The sequence below is a fragment of the Lycorma delicatula genome, chromosome 6, assembly GCF_047948215.1.
Source record: "Lycorma delicatula isolate Av1 chromosome 6, ASM4794821v1, whole genome shotgun sequence".
Classification (NCBI taxonomy): domain Eukaryota; kingdom Metazoa; phylum Arthropoda; class Insecta; order Hemiptera; family Fulgoridae; genus Lycorma; species Lycorma delicatula.
Genome location: NC_134460.1, coordinates 150,734,154 through 150,752,443, shown reverse-complemented (window position 1 = coordinate 150,752,443; position 18,290 = coordinate 150,734,154). Strand labels below are relative to the sequence as shown.

The following is an 18,290-nucleotide window of genomic DNA, read 5'->3' as shown; positions in this document are numbered from 1 at the left end:
GTATGGCTTAAAATTCTTGAACAATTCTTGTTTAGTTTTCTCTAGAATTGTAAATTTCAATTCTGAATAATCGTTCCGTATTTTATGTACTCGTATATCAGCGTTTTTGTTTCTCATAAATTTTGAATATTTTCTGGACAGCTGTATTTATTTCTCTTTCCGAAATCAAAATTGTTTCCTGAATGCATACTAATTTCATTATCAAATGCTTGCCGATCTTTTAGTTCTTCATCTGGAAATCTGATCTCTAAGTGAAATACACTTTCAATAAATCGAATTATAGCTGATGTATCGATATCGTTTTGACTTTCCGATAATATTTCTCTTACAGTGTCACTCCAAAAGATTTTGTGTCTCAAATATTGAGTTTAAGTTTATTAATTTTAATTTTAATTTTTACATACCGATGAGCGTCGATAATTATTAAATCACTTTTTTGTAGATATCAGCTTAAACGAGTCTAATACATCTTTCAGACCAATAATTGTTACCCAATATTGTGAATCGGTCGGAATTTTTTCACAATACAGGGTTATCATAAAAGAATGGTGGGGTTTTGAACATGGTCTAAATTAAAACAGAATTACTTACAGTTTATGTTTTTTATTTTTCAAATTTGTCGTCTCAAACATTTTTTTACATAATTAATAAATTTCAATATTTGCGGCCTTAGTCGCTCGACAAATTTAGTCGCTCGTCCAATCGATACTAAACTTCTCTCCAAACATCGGTTAACATTTCTTCGTTAACAGTTGTCATCGCTTCATTAATCCTGTTTTTTAAGCGGTTTAGGTCGGGAATTTATTGTGTATAAACAACGGTTTTGATGTACCCCCACAAGAAAAAAATCGCAAGGTGTCAGGTCTGAACTCCTTGGAGGCCAAAGTACGGGTTCTTGCCGGCCTATCCATCGATCTCCAAATTTTTCGTTCAAAGCGTTCGTGACCGATACATTGAGATGCGAGGGAGCACCATCTTGTTGGAAATGAAGTCGATGAATGTTTTCGAGTTCATCCGGCTGAGGAAAGCAATAATCGGTTAACACGTCAAAATACACGACTCCATTAATTGTTTTTTCAGCAAAGAAGAAAGGCCCTATTACACGATTTTTCATCGCACCACACCAAACATTAACTTTAGGCGAATCGCGTTGGTTCTCAATAATTGCGTGTGGGTTTTCAGAGCCCCACATTCGTGAATTGTGTCTGTTAATACATCCATTCACATGGAATGTAGCTTCGTCTGTAAAAATTATATCGTCTAAAAATGATTCGTTTTCACTTATCCTGTCTGACATTTCAACAGCGATATTGTAACGTTTTACACCATCATCGGGTTTCAATTCCTGCAGTATCTGGATTTTATAAGCGTGTAATTTCAGTTTTTTATGTAAAACTTTGTGAACTGTTGATTTTGGAATACCTAATTCGACCCTTCGACGGGGGATGGACTTCCCAGGACTTATAATTGCCGATCGTTTAATTAGTTCAACCGTTTCGTCTGGTACACTTGGTCTGCCGGTTGATTTCTGTTTCTTAACCGATCCGGTTTCTTCGAATCGTTTGTACCGACGTGTTATGTTATTTTTGTGTGGCGGATCTCTTCCGAATTCACGTCGAACTAAAATTACGGATTTTAATTCAGCCATCAATAAAACACACTTTGCTTTGTCTTTATCCGAGAACATAGTAACTCACTAAATGCACCGCAACAACAATACAAGAACTGACGTTGTGGTTACAACTGCTGATGAACAAACTTTTGGGTTGGAGGCTTTCAGGGATACCAATATAACTAGAAATTTCCCTACAATCTTCCTATGAATTACTGAAACCGCGCACCATTCTTTTATGATAACCTGTATTTACAAACAGGGATCATTGCATTCTGCAATCTGACTTTTACAAAACTCAATTAATGTATCGTAATTATTTTAGTGAAGCACCGACTGCAAAATACCTGGATAACCATCTAGTTTCATTTAATGATTTAAACGGTATAACATCCTGCTCTGACAGTTGTGCTGTTTCTTAAAATCTTTCTTTTTGATGCCAGATCGGTGAAACATTGTGTAAATAGTTCTAATAAAATTTTCTACATCCTGCGTAATAGATACATTTTTCCACGCATCATCTAATCCTTAGTCTTCCCTAAGAAAGTCACGTTATATGCTACTCTGTAGTCTCAACTAAATGTATCATGGAGTATACTTTGCGTATTTACAATAGCCGATTGCAGATGCGCGGGAAATAAATTTCTCTGTGAAATTTATTTCAATTCCTCTAAAATTATTCCGCTGCCGCGCACTCGCGCAGCTTAGGGGAAACTAAAACTACATTTAATTATCATTTCAACTGTTTATTATTTATTTAATGTTTAATTATTACTACTATTACTGTTTATTGTTTAATTAAGATTTAATTAACTACGACTACATTTAACTCGGTTCATACCAAATTTGATTTTTCTCTTCGTTTGCCCTTTTTCTTTCTTCCTTTTAATTTCTCCTGCAGCCTGTATCACTTTATATCAGAACGGTTTAATGTAGTCATTAAATTTAGTGTTGCCATTTTATTATTAATTGATCTTATTCAGTTTTTAAAAAATCAGAAATAACTTTATTAGGATTTTATTAATTCAACCCACACATTGAGCCTCCGTTTAACCTCCTCCATCACTGAGGAAGGAGGAGGTTAAATTTTAAGCTTTATGTAAATGCTTGAAAAGTTAATATTAATAGAGAATTTTTATATCATTTTATGAGAAAATTAAAAATTAAATATGTATTTGTTAAATAAGTTTTTATCTGTGTTATTGATCAGCAGTTTTATTTTTTAGATCGATAAAAAAATGAAAATATTTACTCCTGCATTATTACTATTAGCAAGATAAGAAACTATTAGTAAAGTTATCAAAAAACATATTATACAATCAATACATGCGCAATATAATTATCATTTTTTTTATAAATACTGCTCATTATATAACATTGCATTCTTTTACTGAAATTTTTATGTAACGTGAACGACGGCTGTTATTTAAATTTCCGAGTTTGGTATTTAAGTTGTAGGCGATGCAGTGTCACAACACTTATGATATCTCAAAATTTTAACAATATGGGGTTGTTTTTTTATCCGCAGAGAAAATGTTACCTTACCTTCTCTGTATGCTCCTGGACTTAAGAATTTTCTATTTCTTCTTACATTCTTTTCATATATTTATTTATTTTTTTTTTTGATCGCATCGTTCTGATTTTTCTATGTATGGTGAACTGTAACTTCATGAGATGATCTGGTTTACTATTTTGTCGAGTATCTAAAAAATTTCTGTAATTATCCAATATAAAAACTAAGCGATGGTAACGTGCGATTGATTTTTTCCTTTGTTTTACTGAACCTCTTTATTTAATTTTCATCGATGTAACGATCTATTTAATTATTTTTATAATGCGTTATTGAATAATTTTTTGAATGCCATTTTATTTTTTATTTACAAGAGTTATTTAGTGTACGGCTTGATGTCCTTACTGATGCCAACCGACTAGAAAGAATGAAGTATCAAAATTTGTAACGTGTGAAAAATGTCATGCGCGACCAGTATTTGAATTTTTAACCTTCCAGATGAAAGATAGATATTAATGAAGTTCATTATTTATTAATCAACTTCCTGTGATGTGTTGGCATTTACATTAAATTACACTATATATTACGTAAGATGAATATTTTAGAGAAAAAATGAAAAATTAATCCGGTCGGACATTCATGAAGTTTTTTAGTAATCTGTAACTAATCGGTTGTGTAGTTGTACATTTTTTTTACAGATTTCTCTCTCTTAATGCTAACAAATGTACGAATATACTAGCGTATACATATCTGTATGTGTTTGTGGGGGGATGCATATGTTTGGACGAGGTCTGTTCTGAAAATAACCAACCGAACTTTATTTTATTAATATTAATTTTACAGATTATTGGTGCTTGTCCCCTTCAAAGTACTCCTTTCTCATATTCACACACTTTTCCCAGCGGTGTTTCCACTTCGCGAAGAAGTCCAGCATACCTTCATTTGAAATGACTTTAAGGTCCGTGACGAATAGGCTTTAATGTCATCGATAGTCTCAAAACGGCGTCCTTTCATCGCTGATTTTAGTTTCGCAAATAAGAAAAAGTGGCGATGAGCCAGGTCTGGCAACTAGTGAAGCTGAGGGAGAACAGTCATTTGATTTTTAGTATAAAACTAACGAATTGACAAAAGCCGTGTGTGCGGGTGCATGGTCGTGGTGAAGGAACCATGAGTTGTCTCGCCACAATTCTGTTCTCTTTTTGCGAATTTTTTCATGTAACTGTTGTAAAACGCGTCATAGTACACGGTTCACTGTTTCACCTCGAGGCAAGAATTCAAAACGATCGGTTCCATTAAACAAAAAAAAAAAAAAACGGAGAGCATCACTTCGACATCGGATCGAGACCGACGTGCTTTTTTGGGGCGTGGAGATTGAACTTTTGTCTCGATATCATTGCCGTAAACTCGCCTTTCGTCTTCCGTTATGATAGTTTGCATTAACGTTTCATCGTTATCGGCTTGTTCAAGAAGTTACCGACAAACATCCACTCGATGTTCTTCCTTCTGTTCGGTCATCAAACGAGGAACAAACTTTGCTACGACTCGATGCTTGTTCAAGTTTTCAGTTAAAATATCACGGCACGATCCAATCGAGATGTTTACCTCTTCTACAAGTTCTCTGACAGTCGATCGGCGGCTTGCACGCACCAGATCGTCGATCATCTGAACGCGGGTGTCATCGGTTAAGTAGAAGGCCTTCCTGGTCGAGGGTCATCTTCGATCGACAGACGACCACTTTTAGATCGTGGAAACCATCTGTAAAAATGCGTACGACCCAGAGCATCATCTCGTAAGCTTCTTTCAAAAGTTGAAATTTTTCCCCAGTTTCAGGCAAAATTTTACATCGTATCGTCGCTTTCGAAACTAGCACGTTACAAAAATCGGTACTAACACTTCAACACGTTGCACTCAAATAACAATAACACGAAAACTAAACAAGATATCAACAATCCAAGAAGATTAGGTTATGCGGAACACAGTGCTGCTAACCGCAAGTCACTGAATATCTCCGTGGGCGAGTATTTAAAAATGTTCGGTTATTTTCTGAACACACCTTGTGTATCGGCTACAATATAATGCACACTGGAAGCCAGCCACGTCAAAGCGTATGAAACAACATCCAGTGATTGAATTTTTATTAACGAAAAAAGTTGCATTAGTAACATTCATCGTCAACTAAAAGCCAAAATAAAATTTTACGCTTCAGAAGCTGGTAAAACGAATATTGAGGATGAACCTTGCAGTGGTCGATTGGTTTCTCTGACTGATGAGAAGCACCAAAATGTGGTGGGGATGAATCGATCCAAAATGATCGTCTACAAAGTCATGTCGAAAGGACAAGTAGGAAAAATGATTGCACGACCGAGCTACTATAAAATCTTTTCGCGGCGGATGTCACGGGAATGAAGAAAAGAACAACAAACAACAACGAAAGGGTGTGCGAATAGTTCTGAATTGTTATCGTGACGAGGAGATAACTTCGATCGCAAGACCCAGGAGAAAAAAAAGGGCAAAGCATAAAATACTTCAAATACAGCAACGATCTATTTAATTATTCTTATAACGCGTTATTGAATAAGTTTTTGAATGCTACTTTTTTTATTTACAAGAGTTATTTAGCAGTTTACAAGAGTAAACTAGGAGGCTCCCAACCGTAATTTCCACGAAGATCTAGTCGGACTGCAGTTGCTGACTCCAAATCTTGAAACCAAAACGCACAGCGAGTTCGTTCCGCACCAGTAAATGTATCCATTTTTCACAATACTGGTGGCCGAATTCGGTACTAATGAACTACGCGAGTCAAAACTTGATGTGCTTTGCTATGAACTGAGACCTCAACTGAATCTGTAAGTTATGTAAATTAATTTTTACATGTTTTTAAAGATGTGAAGTCCTTTTTGAGTCGCCCGGTATTTATTGAACATTTAAGCTAAAAAATTGTAGGTTTGTGATCGATTAGGTTGTCGGCATTTGGTTGTTAGTGACTTTCATTTGAATCCTGAGCAGGAGATTTGCGATATCATAAAACTTGTTTAAAATATACACGTGATTGCATTTTGTTTTACCTTGACCGTATGTTTTGTGTGGGGATTTTAGTAAAAATATCTACATTAACAACTACTTACCCAGTAAAAATTGTTTTTATAAATTACTTTAGAATTAATTTCTTCTTGTAAATTGCTTATCGCTAAAATAAAACTCATTTAGAATTTATTTTTATTGTAGAATCGACAGTAAACTGAACACCGATATCCCACCTAAATCCCCACCTTATCCCCTGCAACACCGATTACTAAAAATATATAAACATTGATAGTGTTGTTCTTTATTTCAATATGTTACTTTTTTAAAAAATAGTATTGTAAATATAATCCATTTTTTATTAACAAAGATTATTAAAGTTTAGTATTAAAAGGACCCGGTTCGAATCCCGGTCGGGCATGGTCCTTTTCACACACGCTACAAATCATTCATCTCATCCTCTGTAGCAATACCGAACGGTGGACTCGGAGATTAAAAAAAAAGTATTAAAAGGCTTTGATAACATGGAGAAAGTATGAGAGAGAAAATTAATATATGAAAACAAAAACTTTAATTAGAGTAAACAATTTCTTTCTTCGTGGAACTACAAAAGATATCCAGATTTAATTATAAGACGCAGATATTTAATTTTTCGCTTACTGAAGTTTGCTTATCTGTTTGTTATCTTCTATTATCTTTTTACCAAATATACTTGTTTTCTGATAATAAATTCTACAAAATTGTTAATGCAATGTACAGCCTTAGTTATTTATGGGTTTTGTTTCAAAAAAGGAAAAGTTCTTGATCTTTTTTTTTGCACATATATTACTCAGTACTTTGGGAGTTAGAAACATTACTCCAGTTTTTTAAGCGCTTTTAAAAAACTTGTTTTGTAGCAAGCAACTGATTTGTCTTCGTAAAGTATTTGAAGATATTTTTAATTTTTTTAATCGTTCTTTAGTATTGGATTTTTGTATCGTAATTATATTTAGTATAATATTATTCTGACATTCAAGTATTTCGCGCGAAAATGAAAGCAATTTAACTGAAAAAATTATGGTATTATGGTAAAATTCCACATTTCAGTCTTATGTACATTTATCGGTCGTCCTGCAGCGTTTCTCTGTAATATCCTAATTTTTATTAAGAAATTTGTTTCCGTATTTCTGTTTCTCTTGCAAATTGTTTTCTTTTTCTACGGCCCTGGTTTTTTTTTGTAGACATGTATATACATATATATTTAATTATTTATTTACATAATAATAACAGGCTTACTAGATGAATGGTAAATGAATTTTATAGTGAATGAAAAAGGCCGTGCCTGCTCGGGATTGGAACCTGCGCCCTCCGGATGAAAGGCTGAGACGTTTCCGCTCCGTCACGGAGATCTGCATTTATGTAGACAGTGATTCAGGAGGAAAGGAAATAATTTGGGAACCGATTCTAGAGCTTGAAATAAGGTAAAAATTTCCTACAAATAGATTTTCGAAAACGCTTTTTTATGGAGTTACGGCTAGCGAAAAATTCAATTCTCTCCAATGAGATAAGACCACAATGAAATTTTTAAGGCGTTATATAAGGGGTAAACTGTCCTTTCATGTCTCTTTTCAGCTGGAGGAACAAAAAGAAGTTAAATGGAGACAGGTTGGGTAGTAGGGCAGCTGTGGCAGCGTTGACACTTTCTTGTTGGTCAGAAATTCTGTCGTCAACACAGTGTGTCTTTACATATTGTCATGGTGAAGGATTCAGCTGTCAGAAATTTCAGGACGGATGCAAACTATGTGTTTTCAAACACAAGTCTTGCCACTAGCACTTGGATGTAAAAAGGCCACTAAGACATCCCACTACAAGTTTCCCCATCCACCATGCCTGCTTGATGCACCAGAGCCAACGCAATTACTTTTAGGAAAAACCCTGTTTGTATTATGTAAATATTAACAATAATTATTGGTTTTTCTCAAATAATAATTTTACGCAAATTGGTCCAGTAGATTTTTGTAATTGAGGTTGAAGAGGAGCTTAGGGAGGTACAGAGATGACTAACATTGATGAGCTATTTATGTGTATTTTTTTTAATGTCAAGGCATTAAACAATTGAAGGTTGACTTTATGAATTTATTTATAAAAAAAAAAGAATAAAAGGAAAAAACAGTTAAAATAATTACAATACTTAGGACTAAAGGGCATTGAACCTTAAAGATTTTGAGCATCATTATGTATTTACTTGCTTTTCTTTAACTCACAATGTTTCATTTCATGTTTATCCTCAAATCTTTCATCCTTAATTTAACATACTTCCTGAGAAAACCTATTGATGAAATTTTGCACAGTTACTAAGGTCGGGTGACAGTACAATATTTCACAATTTGCAAACATCCCCCCATACGGGGGTAAATTAAGGGTACGGGTGTAAAAAATTGCAAAATCTGCAAAATGACTATGCAGGATTTTTAGGGTCGCAGATGACAGATCTAATAGTTAGCTCTTTGCTGAAGGTCAAGCATATGCCAGCCTTAACCAAGTTAGATCTCTCGATGGACTTTGGATCAAAAAATTGGAGAACTCCAAATTAACAGGAAGAAAACCTTGCAATAATGATGCATTATCAGAAGTGGATTGAATGAGATATCTTTTATAAAAATTCATAAAAACATTTGTCAGAAATTGTGATAGTTAATTAAGTAAGTGAAATAAAAACTTTACTACTTAGTTACTTTGTTTAGTTAATGTTTGATTGAAAATTTGTTTGATATTTTATAAATATATTAGAAATTTCAATATATCGTGTTATCTTTTGAAAACCAAATTAATCTACTAATTAAACTATTGAGTGTATGATAATAATTTGATTAAAGTATGACTAAAAAGTATAAATCAAGTTTTGAAAAAGTTTTGTAATATTCTCTTTGGTACAATGAATTTAAAAAAAGTCTTGAATAACAAATTTTAAGTTTTGTTATTTGAATAGGCAGTAAGACATCAAACCCTTCAACTATGTTATTTTAAATGTTTTGAAAATAGAACACATATTTAAAAGTTTCAGTATCACAATATTTCAGTTTTCATTAATTTGTGTGACTGAAATAATAGTGACCTGCAAAATGGCAAGAAGGCCCAAATTTCTTCTCCTGCTTGGTATTTTTATTTTTTCTGAAGGTAGAATGGATTTTTTTAAAGTAAAATTTGAACCACAATCTTTCAATTTTTTATGTTTAAAAACCTGAGTTTTTTAAAAAGGGTTTGCAAAATTAAATTAGGGAGGTCAAATGTGAGTTATAAGAGTTAAAAAAGGATCATTTATCCAAATTTTTGGTGTGCTTTTGGTCTTGTGGATCAAATTCTAAAGTTTGGTGGATGTGTGATGGATGGTTTTCTCAGTCAAATTTTATTTTTTATTCGTGTATTATTAATCACATTTCTATGTAAGATTATCAAAAGGAGCAAAAGTAGGTAATATGACGTAATTACTAACAGCTAGTAATAATCGGAAAGGAGTAAATTTTAAAAGAGGTAGGAATTTTTCTAATTGGTTCATTGGTGTTTTAGATTATGACCTGGACAAATTAGCAAACTTTGTTTTATGTAATAGTGTTACAGGAATATTTTCTAAGTTAACTGATTGTTGACAAAGTGAATGTATCAGTCTCTGTATGAAATAATAATGTATAAGCATAATGCCGTTATATACCTAATAATGTATTTAAATATATTTCTTAATAAGTGAAAAGCAATAGCGTTTTGTTTGCATTGCCTTACATTAAGATTATGGTATATAATGAAAGTATTTTTTGTATCTTACCCTTTTGGAAATTTGATAGGCCATATCAATACGAAGTCTTTACTTTTACCATTCCATGGTACAAATTTAACACAAGTCATGAAGTTAATTGTTGTTATCGCTCTGTATATTGTAATGTAGTTATCAGGCTCTGAAAAAAATATTTATGATATTTTTAGTGATTAATCGGTTAATTCCTCATAATCATAAACATTAATTTGCTTTTTACTGACCTTGGTTTATTATTTTTATTCATAAGTAGTATAAATTTCGTAATTAATACAATTATATATTTTATAGAAGTCTAATGTATCATTTTGTGACAAGTCATAAATAAATAAAAAACTATTAAACTATAATAATGTACAGTTTGGATACATGAATAAAGTCATAAATTGATTACAAATCCCATTAGAAATTTAGGAGCTAATTGTAAATGTATGATATGCAATAGAAGGGTCAATTTTCAAGAATTTAAAGGCAGTTAAGTGTAAATTAGAATTGAATCTTGTGTAACAGTGATCTTTTTATAATTTAGTAAAAAAAAAGTATCATATACAGATATGAAATAACAATTACATCTATAATCATCCATTGCTCACATTGATTATTATTATTATTATAATGTGCATGCGTATGCACACACAATTTATACATATTTTTTATATTTATATTTAAAAATAAAAAAGCCACATCCGTAAAAAAAAAAGTTGCAATTATACCAAAAAAAGTGTGTACATAAGAGTATTAAACATCAATATAATAATAATAATAATAAAAACTATTTAAGAATATTTATAAAAAAATCGTAGATAAGAAATAATTAATTGTGAGGATCCGTTAGACAAAGTCAATATCAAGGTCTCTGATATTAGGTAATCCATCAATTCATTAACTGAAATAATATATCATAAATCCTGACATTTAAGTTGAGATTTTGGAACTTATAATAAAGTTCAAAAAGAATGGGTCACTATGTACTGATAAGTTTAAATAAAAATGTTTTAGTTTCCTATGTTAGTGTATTAATTTTATGATGACAATAAATGCTCTTAACAATATAGAATTAAAAATGAAATAGAAAGGACAAATAATAAACAGTATAATTTCATACAATTGTTTGTAGCATTATTGTGTAAATCAAAATATAGTTTTCTTTTTATTATTTCTTCTTCTTTACTATAAATCTATTGATTGTGAACAATTGTTCATTTATTATAATATTCAGTTTATACACGTATAAATACATACTTTATTTTGGCACTTGAGAAATACAATTTTTATTGGGTCTCATAGTAACCGAGTATAACTGTGTAAGTTCATCCAAATTAATAATATTAAAGTTGTACCCATGTTAACAGGTGTAAATATTTTGATAAGATGCCAATCAGTCAGTTGTCATGCACTTATTTGGTGATCTGGTTCTACTATACTATGCTATCTTGTTGAATAACAAGTCATTTGAAGTAATGTCTTCCTTTGTTCGTCGGTCATAAAAAGCCTTTCATTAACTTTCAGATTAACTCTCGTTTTCCATTACTTACATTTTCCAAAATTGACATCTTTCAAAATAAAGTAATAATAATTTCATACAATATTCGTTGTTTAAATGTTCTATAAAAAGAAAATTTAATACTAACCAATAACCTTTACTGAGGTAATTTGAAAACACCATTAAGAAGTTAAAAGCAAGTAATGTACCCGATGAAAATAATATTGTCCCTGTTGTACTCATTATGGTGGGTGGGCAGGCAGTATTCAGAATAATATACAGGTTGTTGGATATGATTCAGCAAAAAATTAGGGAAGCTATTAACTGGAATGTAGGGCTTGCCTGCTCCATCTTCAAGAAAGTTAATAAGATGGAATGCAGAAATTATGGTAGCACCGTGTTGCTTGGTATCATTTACAGATTATGTTCAAGTCAATGAAAAAATGAAAATTGGTGCAGAAATGTTACTAGATGAATATTAGTGCGGTTTTTATCCTTATAGTGTTGTAACAAACCTGATTTCTGTCTTGAGTTAAATAGCAAAAACATTTTCTGAATACGCCATTAATTTTTATTTACTGTTTACAGATTTTAAATAAGCATTTACTAATGATGCTATAAAGAAGCTATGGAAAATATTTGCAGGAATCTTATCAGTCTTATAAGAATTATACTGGAGAGGAAAATAAGAATAAATATAGGAAACAGCAAAAGCAGTTTTGTTTTTAATTCAAATGCAAGTGAAAAACAGGTTGATGAACTGCAGGCACTTTTACAACTGTTACATTACATAATGTTATAGAAAACATTGATATAGGGGAGAGGTGTTTTTTGTAAGTATTACTAAATGTGTGAATCAAGTAATGTAGTCATGGTTGCTAGAAACCAATTCAGTAAGGAACAGTATATTGTAATCAACAAAGAAACAAAAAGGACAGGACTTTGGGTATTTGAAGAAAAAACAAGATACCTCAAATATCTGCTGGTCAGGCAAGAGAGTTTTACAACACATGTTGTCAATGTTGTCGGGGAATAAATAATTTAAGCTGTCTTGGGACAGAAGTAAAATGTGAAAATAGAATGAGTAATAGCATGAAACTTATTATGTTATTGTAAAGTATTTTACAATAACATAAAACTTTTAAAAACAGTCATCTAGATCTGCAAAACTGAAAATGTACGAAAGTTTGGCATGACCGGTAGTAACATATTATTCTAAAATCTGGGCACTGAATTATGGCACATAAAGAAAATTTGAGAACGTTTGCGAGGAAGGTGCTATGAAGAATTTTTGTGCTGTTGAAGAACAAAGACTATGAGCAAATGTCGAACTTCAGGTACTAATTAATGGGTGGGACATCTCAAAGAGTTAGATGAATAGGGCATGTATGTAGAATTAACAGTACAAGAAAGTCAAAAATGCTTAATACTAGGAAAAAAGAGGCAATGAAGGAGGAGTAGAAGGGTTAGGTGGTTGAAGATTTGTTGTTGAGGTACAAAGGTTTGAGAATTATTTGATGGTACAGGAACTTGGAGAGCTGTGGTAGAAGATGCCAAAGCTTACATTAGGCTTCAGCAAAAAAGAAAATAACAGAAAAATAGAATTGCAGCGGAATCAGAATAGGAAAGTTAAGTTAGATGTAGGAAAGTTTGACAGTATGATTATGCTTTCATAAATGTTTACAGTGCGATTTGTTTCCTGTTGCTATTGATGCATCATTTAAGTAAGCAATTAGTATATTTAAATGTACAATCAATACGTTTGATTTACAAAGCCGATTTTTCATTAACAATCATCATTAGAATGAACTTCAACTTAAATACTGATTTGACTTATATGCCAAGGTTCATGATGATCAATAAATTTTAGACTTCCAAAGAAATTTTAAATCCTACATAAACAATTAAATACCAGATGGTTGCAAGCACACAAATACACACATTTTGCATAAAATATTATGGAATGATATATTAAAAAATAGTAATTTACAAGAACAGCAAGTAAAATAACGTACCGATTTACAGCCCACTTGCTAAGCACTATCCTTAACAAGATTTTCAAGATCAAATTGAAAACTTATTGAAACAACTTTGTTGTTCTCCATTGCATGGACCTTGGACATGGTGAACAGTATACTGTGATGTCTGTAAAATGGCTGGTTGATGTATAGATTCTTATTTCAAGGAAAACTAATGCTTTTAGTCAAGTTTCTCATCGATTTATATCTAAGCAAAATCATTGTTTCCATATGTTGAATTAACTTTTTAATTCCAGCATTCTACCAATTATTGTATTATTTAAGATGTTGACAGCAGTTAATTGATGAAACGCCATGAAAATCTCAATCAAGTTACCATATGAATATTGCTCAAGTGTAAGTTCTCGTGGAAAAATCATCCAGCTTATTATAAAGTGTTTAATTCCCACAGTGCAAGCACACGATGTAACTTAATGACATCTTGGTTTGTTCCTGACCAAATTCCAGTTAAAATTCTCTTGATAAATTATTAGTAAAACCAAACATTTTTTGTAAGACTAGAATTTTAAAACCACTCAATTTATTTAAAATTTCAAAAAAAATAATAGATTAAACAGTATCTTTTCTTAGAGAGTCAAAATCTTGGTAGCTACAGTGGAAACAATCTTTGCTCACTGATATTCATACATTTTGAAAATTTGGATTTTTTATTCAACTATAACTTTGTATTATCAGATTCATAGGTATCTGTATCCTGTGTTTGTATATTGATTATATTCGTTGTTTGTTATGTTGCTAGATTGCCTGATCTGAACCTGTAACAAAGTGGTGGCCGGGATACACAAATCAGGAGTTGATGACATTAAAATATAACTGGTTTGGGTTAGCTTTAAACTGTTGACCTTTATGGTGTGCAATATACTGGATAATAATTGTACAGTAATGATGTTAGATGATTATGTACTAACAAACCAAAGGTCGGGTGTTTGGTTGCAATGCATGAATTAAGCCTTGTTGTGGATATTCTTTCAAGAAGTTGTTGAGTTATTCTTTCAAAAAAGTCTTGTTATTTGATAATGGTGCTTCGGATGGGTTCTAGTGGGTACTTTGGATGGTGACACAACTGTGTGCTAGTAATATATTGCCATAGTTTTGTTCACTGTTGGCTGCTATTTAAAAAAATTAGCTTATAAGGGTTAAATATTGCTGAATTTTTATTATAAACATCTTTTATAAAATAAATTATCGATTTATATCTTAACAATCATTAATCGCTAATATTAAACTTACCATATAATGGACTTATAACATATGGTACTGTTCTGTTTTTCCATAATCTGTTTGGAAATACATCCCACCTCAAGCCTACTCGCCAGTAATCATATGCCTGTAAAAATTAAATTTAAAAAAGTTTTTCATAAAATCAAACTTATTAAGAGCTTAAGAATATTAAAGAAAAGTTACACAAATTTTTGTATTAAAATTTGTATTTTATATGTATGTTTATGAAGAATAGTTTTGTTTTTACTGTAATACTATTGTTGTTGAATTAATTTATTTCTTTTTTTTAAATTTTGTTTGATATGTATTACTGTTTAATATATGGAATGGTTTTTGACATGTTAAAATTTGTTTGATTAGCTGTACAATTTTTTCACAAACATCTTTTTTCTAATGATTATTTGCCTTCAGAGTTGAACTTCTACCAAGTATTAAGTCATTTTAACAGCAGCATTACTTTCTAAAATATATAAAAATAAAATACTGTTTGTGAATAATTTTTTTTAAGTTAAACATTCTCATTAGATGTGGTGGGAAGTTCTTTTTCTTTGCCTTATTGTATAAATAATTGTAAGTATTCTATAATCCAAATACCTTAGGTTGTTCCATTTAAATTGTTTGTGTTCCATTAAACTTCTAATTTATTAAACACTACTATAAGGGTTTTATTCTGATGAATTATACGTATATATATTGGACTGTGCCAAGGTAATGGGCTGTTACCATTATTATTCAACTGTGCTCTAGAAATGGTAATGAGGGAATGGCTCAAAAAATGATAAATGATACTCTGATAAATGTCACTATTATCAGAGTATATTTATAAAAGTAATTAAAACCAAACAGAAATATTTCAAAAACTACGCGATTATACAGTGCAAATCAAAGATTCAGTTTTTAATTACTTATATTATTGATAGAAATGGTTCCTTAATCAAAATTATTCATGTTTCCTTCAAAATTTATGAAGTTTTACGTCTGTTAAAAATTCCAGTTGTAAGTATTACATATAGTACTTAAAGTACTATTTATTACTTTTACATAAGTAAATCACCATAAAGTTTTTTCATAAACTTATGGGAGGGGGCAAAAACCTGTTTCATATTACACAGAATGTTTCAAATTTAGTTTTTCGAGAAACCTAGAGATCAGGTCTTTTAATGTGTTCATATTATTAATAACATTCTATAGTTATCCTGGAAGAAGAATAGTTCAGATGTTTACAATACTTTCCCACATTTTAATTAGGGCAATCACAGGGGTACTCAACATCTACCAAACCAACTGATGATCTATTCAGTTTGATTAATATACGAATCATTTTATCACCAGTATAAAGTAGGTGACATAACAATGTTACACACGTCACCCAGAAAGAAGTAAGCTTTTAAACAATTCAAATTTATTAGTTCCTGTATTACCCGAAATCTTTTTAAACAAAAACTTCAACCTTCGTACATGATTGGATAGATTATTTAGTTCATTTTTAGGTCATCTGTATTTTTTTCATTTATTTTTAGGTAGATTTCATAAGAAAGCTACCTAATGTGTTGGGTACCATGGTTGGACTTCCGGAAAATTTTGACATACCTTCACGTTTTACATCTAGACCCAAAACCTCTGTCAGCTGAAAACTTGTGTATATATGTATATATACATAATTTCACTTTCTTGTGTACACGATAACTACCGTAATTTTGCACCAATCACTTTCAAATTGTTCCTTAAAAATAACTCATCCTAGAATCTCAGTCGAGTTTGTTAACGTCCAAAATTGGACCATGGGGTGGAAATGGGTGAGCTTTTTCCAAGTTATCGCTATAACTTCCTTATTAAGTAAAATATTGAATTCGTTTAAAGTTCCTACTATTCTTTGGATAAGGACCTAAACTTATATAAGTAAAATTTTTTTATATCACCAACCATTGGCCCAGCGGTGGAAACAATGGAGTTTTGAAGACAAAAAAATCATAGCTCCCTTAATAGACACAGTATTGAATCGGTTTAAAGTGGTCGTTAGTCCTCTAAACATGACCTAAAACTTTTTTGTGAAACAAGTTTTTGATATGACCAACCCTTACAGCAAGGGATGACCAAAATGTTACTGGAATTGTAAGAAGATAGGGCTTGTCGTATGCTAAACATGTGAAACTTTTTTCACATGCAACAATTGTCATATTGAGTAAATTTGAAGTTTTTCTTAACTTTAGGAATTTTTTGTTTTTAATTTTACCTTTCTTTGGGTCTTTGTACTTCCCTTGATTCGCATTCTCTGGTTTGTTTCCCCACATTAAAGTGTTTGAAAAATCAACTGCATTTATAATGGTTTTATTACTTCAGATAAAATCCAAAAGAATTTTTAGAACCTAATTTTCATTACTTTCCTGATTCCTTGAATTATCGTAAGTTAAAAAATATTCACATTCAAAATAATTTGATTAATCTGAATATGAGTAAACATTTCTTTCCCATTTTCCATCAAACTTGTGCTGCTTTCATAAGCATTAGCGTATGAGTAAATGTAGAAACAGTTGAAAATATATATGATCGAAATATCACTTTTTTTCTGCTAAATTTTATTGAGTTGTAGTCTACATAGTTTAATATAAATCACAATAAACTGTATTGAAAACAAGGGATAGTTATTTTTTTTTTAATTGAAAAGGTTTGTTATATTGCCTCAGAAATTAAGATCTGTCTGATTGCAAGAACAGAAATCTAATAATGTTGATGATTAAAAAAAAAAAAAGAACATTATTGTAAACTGAGCTCAGTATTTTTTTGTTTATATGTTACTAACAAGGTTTAATATTTTTAATACAGTACCTTTGTATATTACGCACCTCATTGTTGAGTGCCATATCACCTTGAAATAATCCAGGTGTTACTTCTGGATCTTGTTCGGTATCTTCTAACATCTTTAATTTATCTGGATCTAGTTCAACTGAAATTGAAAAAAAATTGTTATTTTTGTTTTTATTTATATTAATTTATTGATAATAGAATTAATATTATTACAAAAGAAATAAGAAATTGTCCAATCTTTGATGCGGTGTTCTCTAACCAACATCAGATTTGAAACCAAGAACAGCCAAGTTCTACTGCTCCACTTGGCATCAGAGCTCACCCCCTTTCCCCAGGTCTAAATATCCATTTACCTACAGTCCTTACTGTTGATCCGTGTTATCCCTTTTGGTGGCCTTTTTTCATTAATTACTGCTTTGATTTTTGTCAATATACCAGGTGTGTAAATATGAAACCGGAATTTACCCATAGGTGGCCCTAGCTGTCAATGTAGTTACCATCAAACCGCATCGTTGCCACCATTTTTTTTCCTTTGACAGCTAACAAAGATTTTCAACTCACAACACAAGTTTCATACTACAGCATAGTTTTAATTAGCATTGAACATGTCAAGTTTTGTACCTACAAACTACAATTTGCGGACAGCTTTGATTTTCTATTACCATTTAAAGAAAACTACTGCAGAATCGCATCAAATGCTTGTCGAAGCTTACAGTGAGCATGCTCTTGGTAAATCACAATGCTTTGAGTGGTTTAAAAAATTCAGAAGTGATTTTGACATTATTGTGAATTGTGAATTGCAAGCATTATTG

The 18,290-nt window shown here is 31.4% G+C and overlaps 2 protein-coding genes across 8 annotated transcripts in view; one reads left to right on the top strand and one right to left on the bottom strand.

Annotated features, from left to right (window-relative positions):
* Positions 1 to 18,290, top strand: part of LOC142326378 (mitochondrial thiamine pyrophosphate carrier-like) — an 88,368-nt gene that overhangs the window by 23,697 nt on the left and 46,381 nt on the right. Inside the window, exon 2 of one of the 7 annotated variants that reach the window (XM_075368838.1) lies at positions 14,192 to 14,268. The exons of 4 other annotated variants lie outside the window; for them this stretch is intronic. The gene's annotated coding sequence lies outside the window, so the exon portion shown is untranslated. Of the gene's footprint in view, positions 1 to 7,445; positions 7,604 to 14,191; positions 14,275 to 18,290 lie in introns of all 7 variants that reach the window. 2 more of the 7 variants (XM_075368837.1, XM_075368839.1) reach the window with 2 other exon arrangements.
* Positions 1 to 18,290, bottom strand: part of LOC142326958 (hatching enzyme 1.2-like) — a 39,808-nt gene that overhangs the window by 15,529 nt on the left and 5,989 nt on the right. Inside the window, exons 2-4 of the mRNA XM_075369691.1 lie at positions 17,517 to 17,617; positions 14,683 to 14,779; positions 9,943 to 10,072 (exon numbers count right to left, since the gene is read on the bottom strand). Of these exons, the coding sequence (XP_075225806.1) occupies positions 9,943 to 10,072; positions 14,683 to 14,779; positions 17,517 to 17,617 (328 nt within the window). The remainder of the gene's footprint in view (positions 1 to 9,942; positions 10,073 to 14,682; positions 14,780 to 17,516; positions 17,618 to 18,290) is intronic.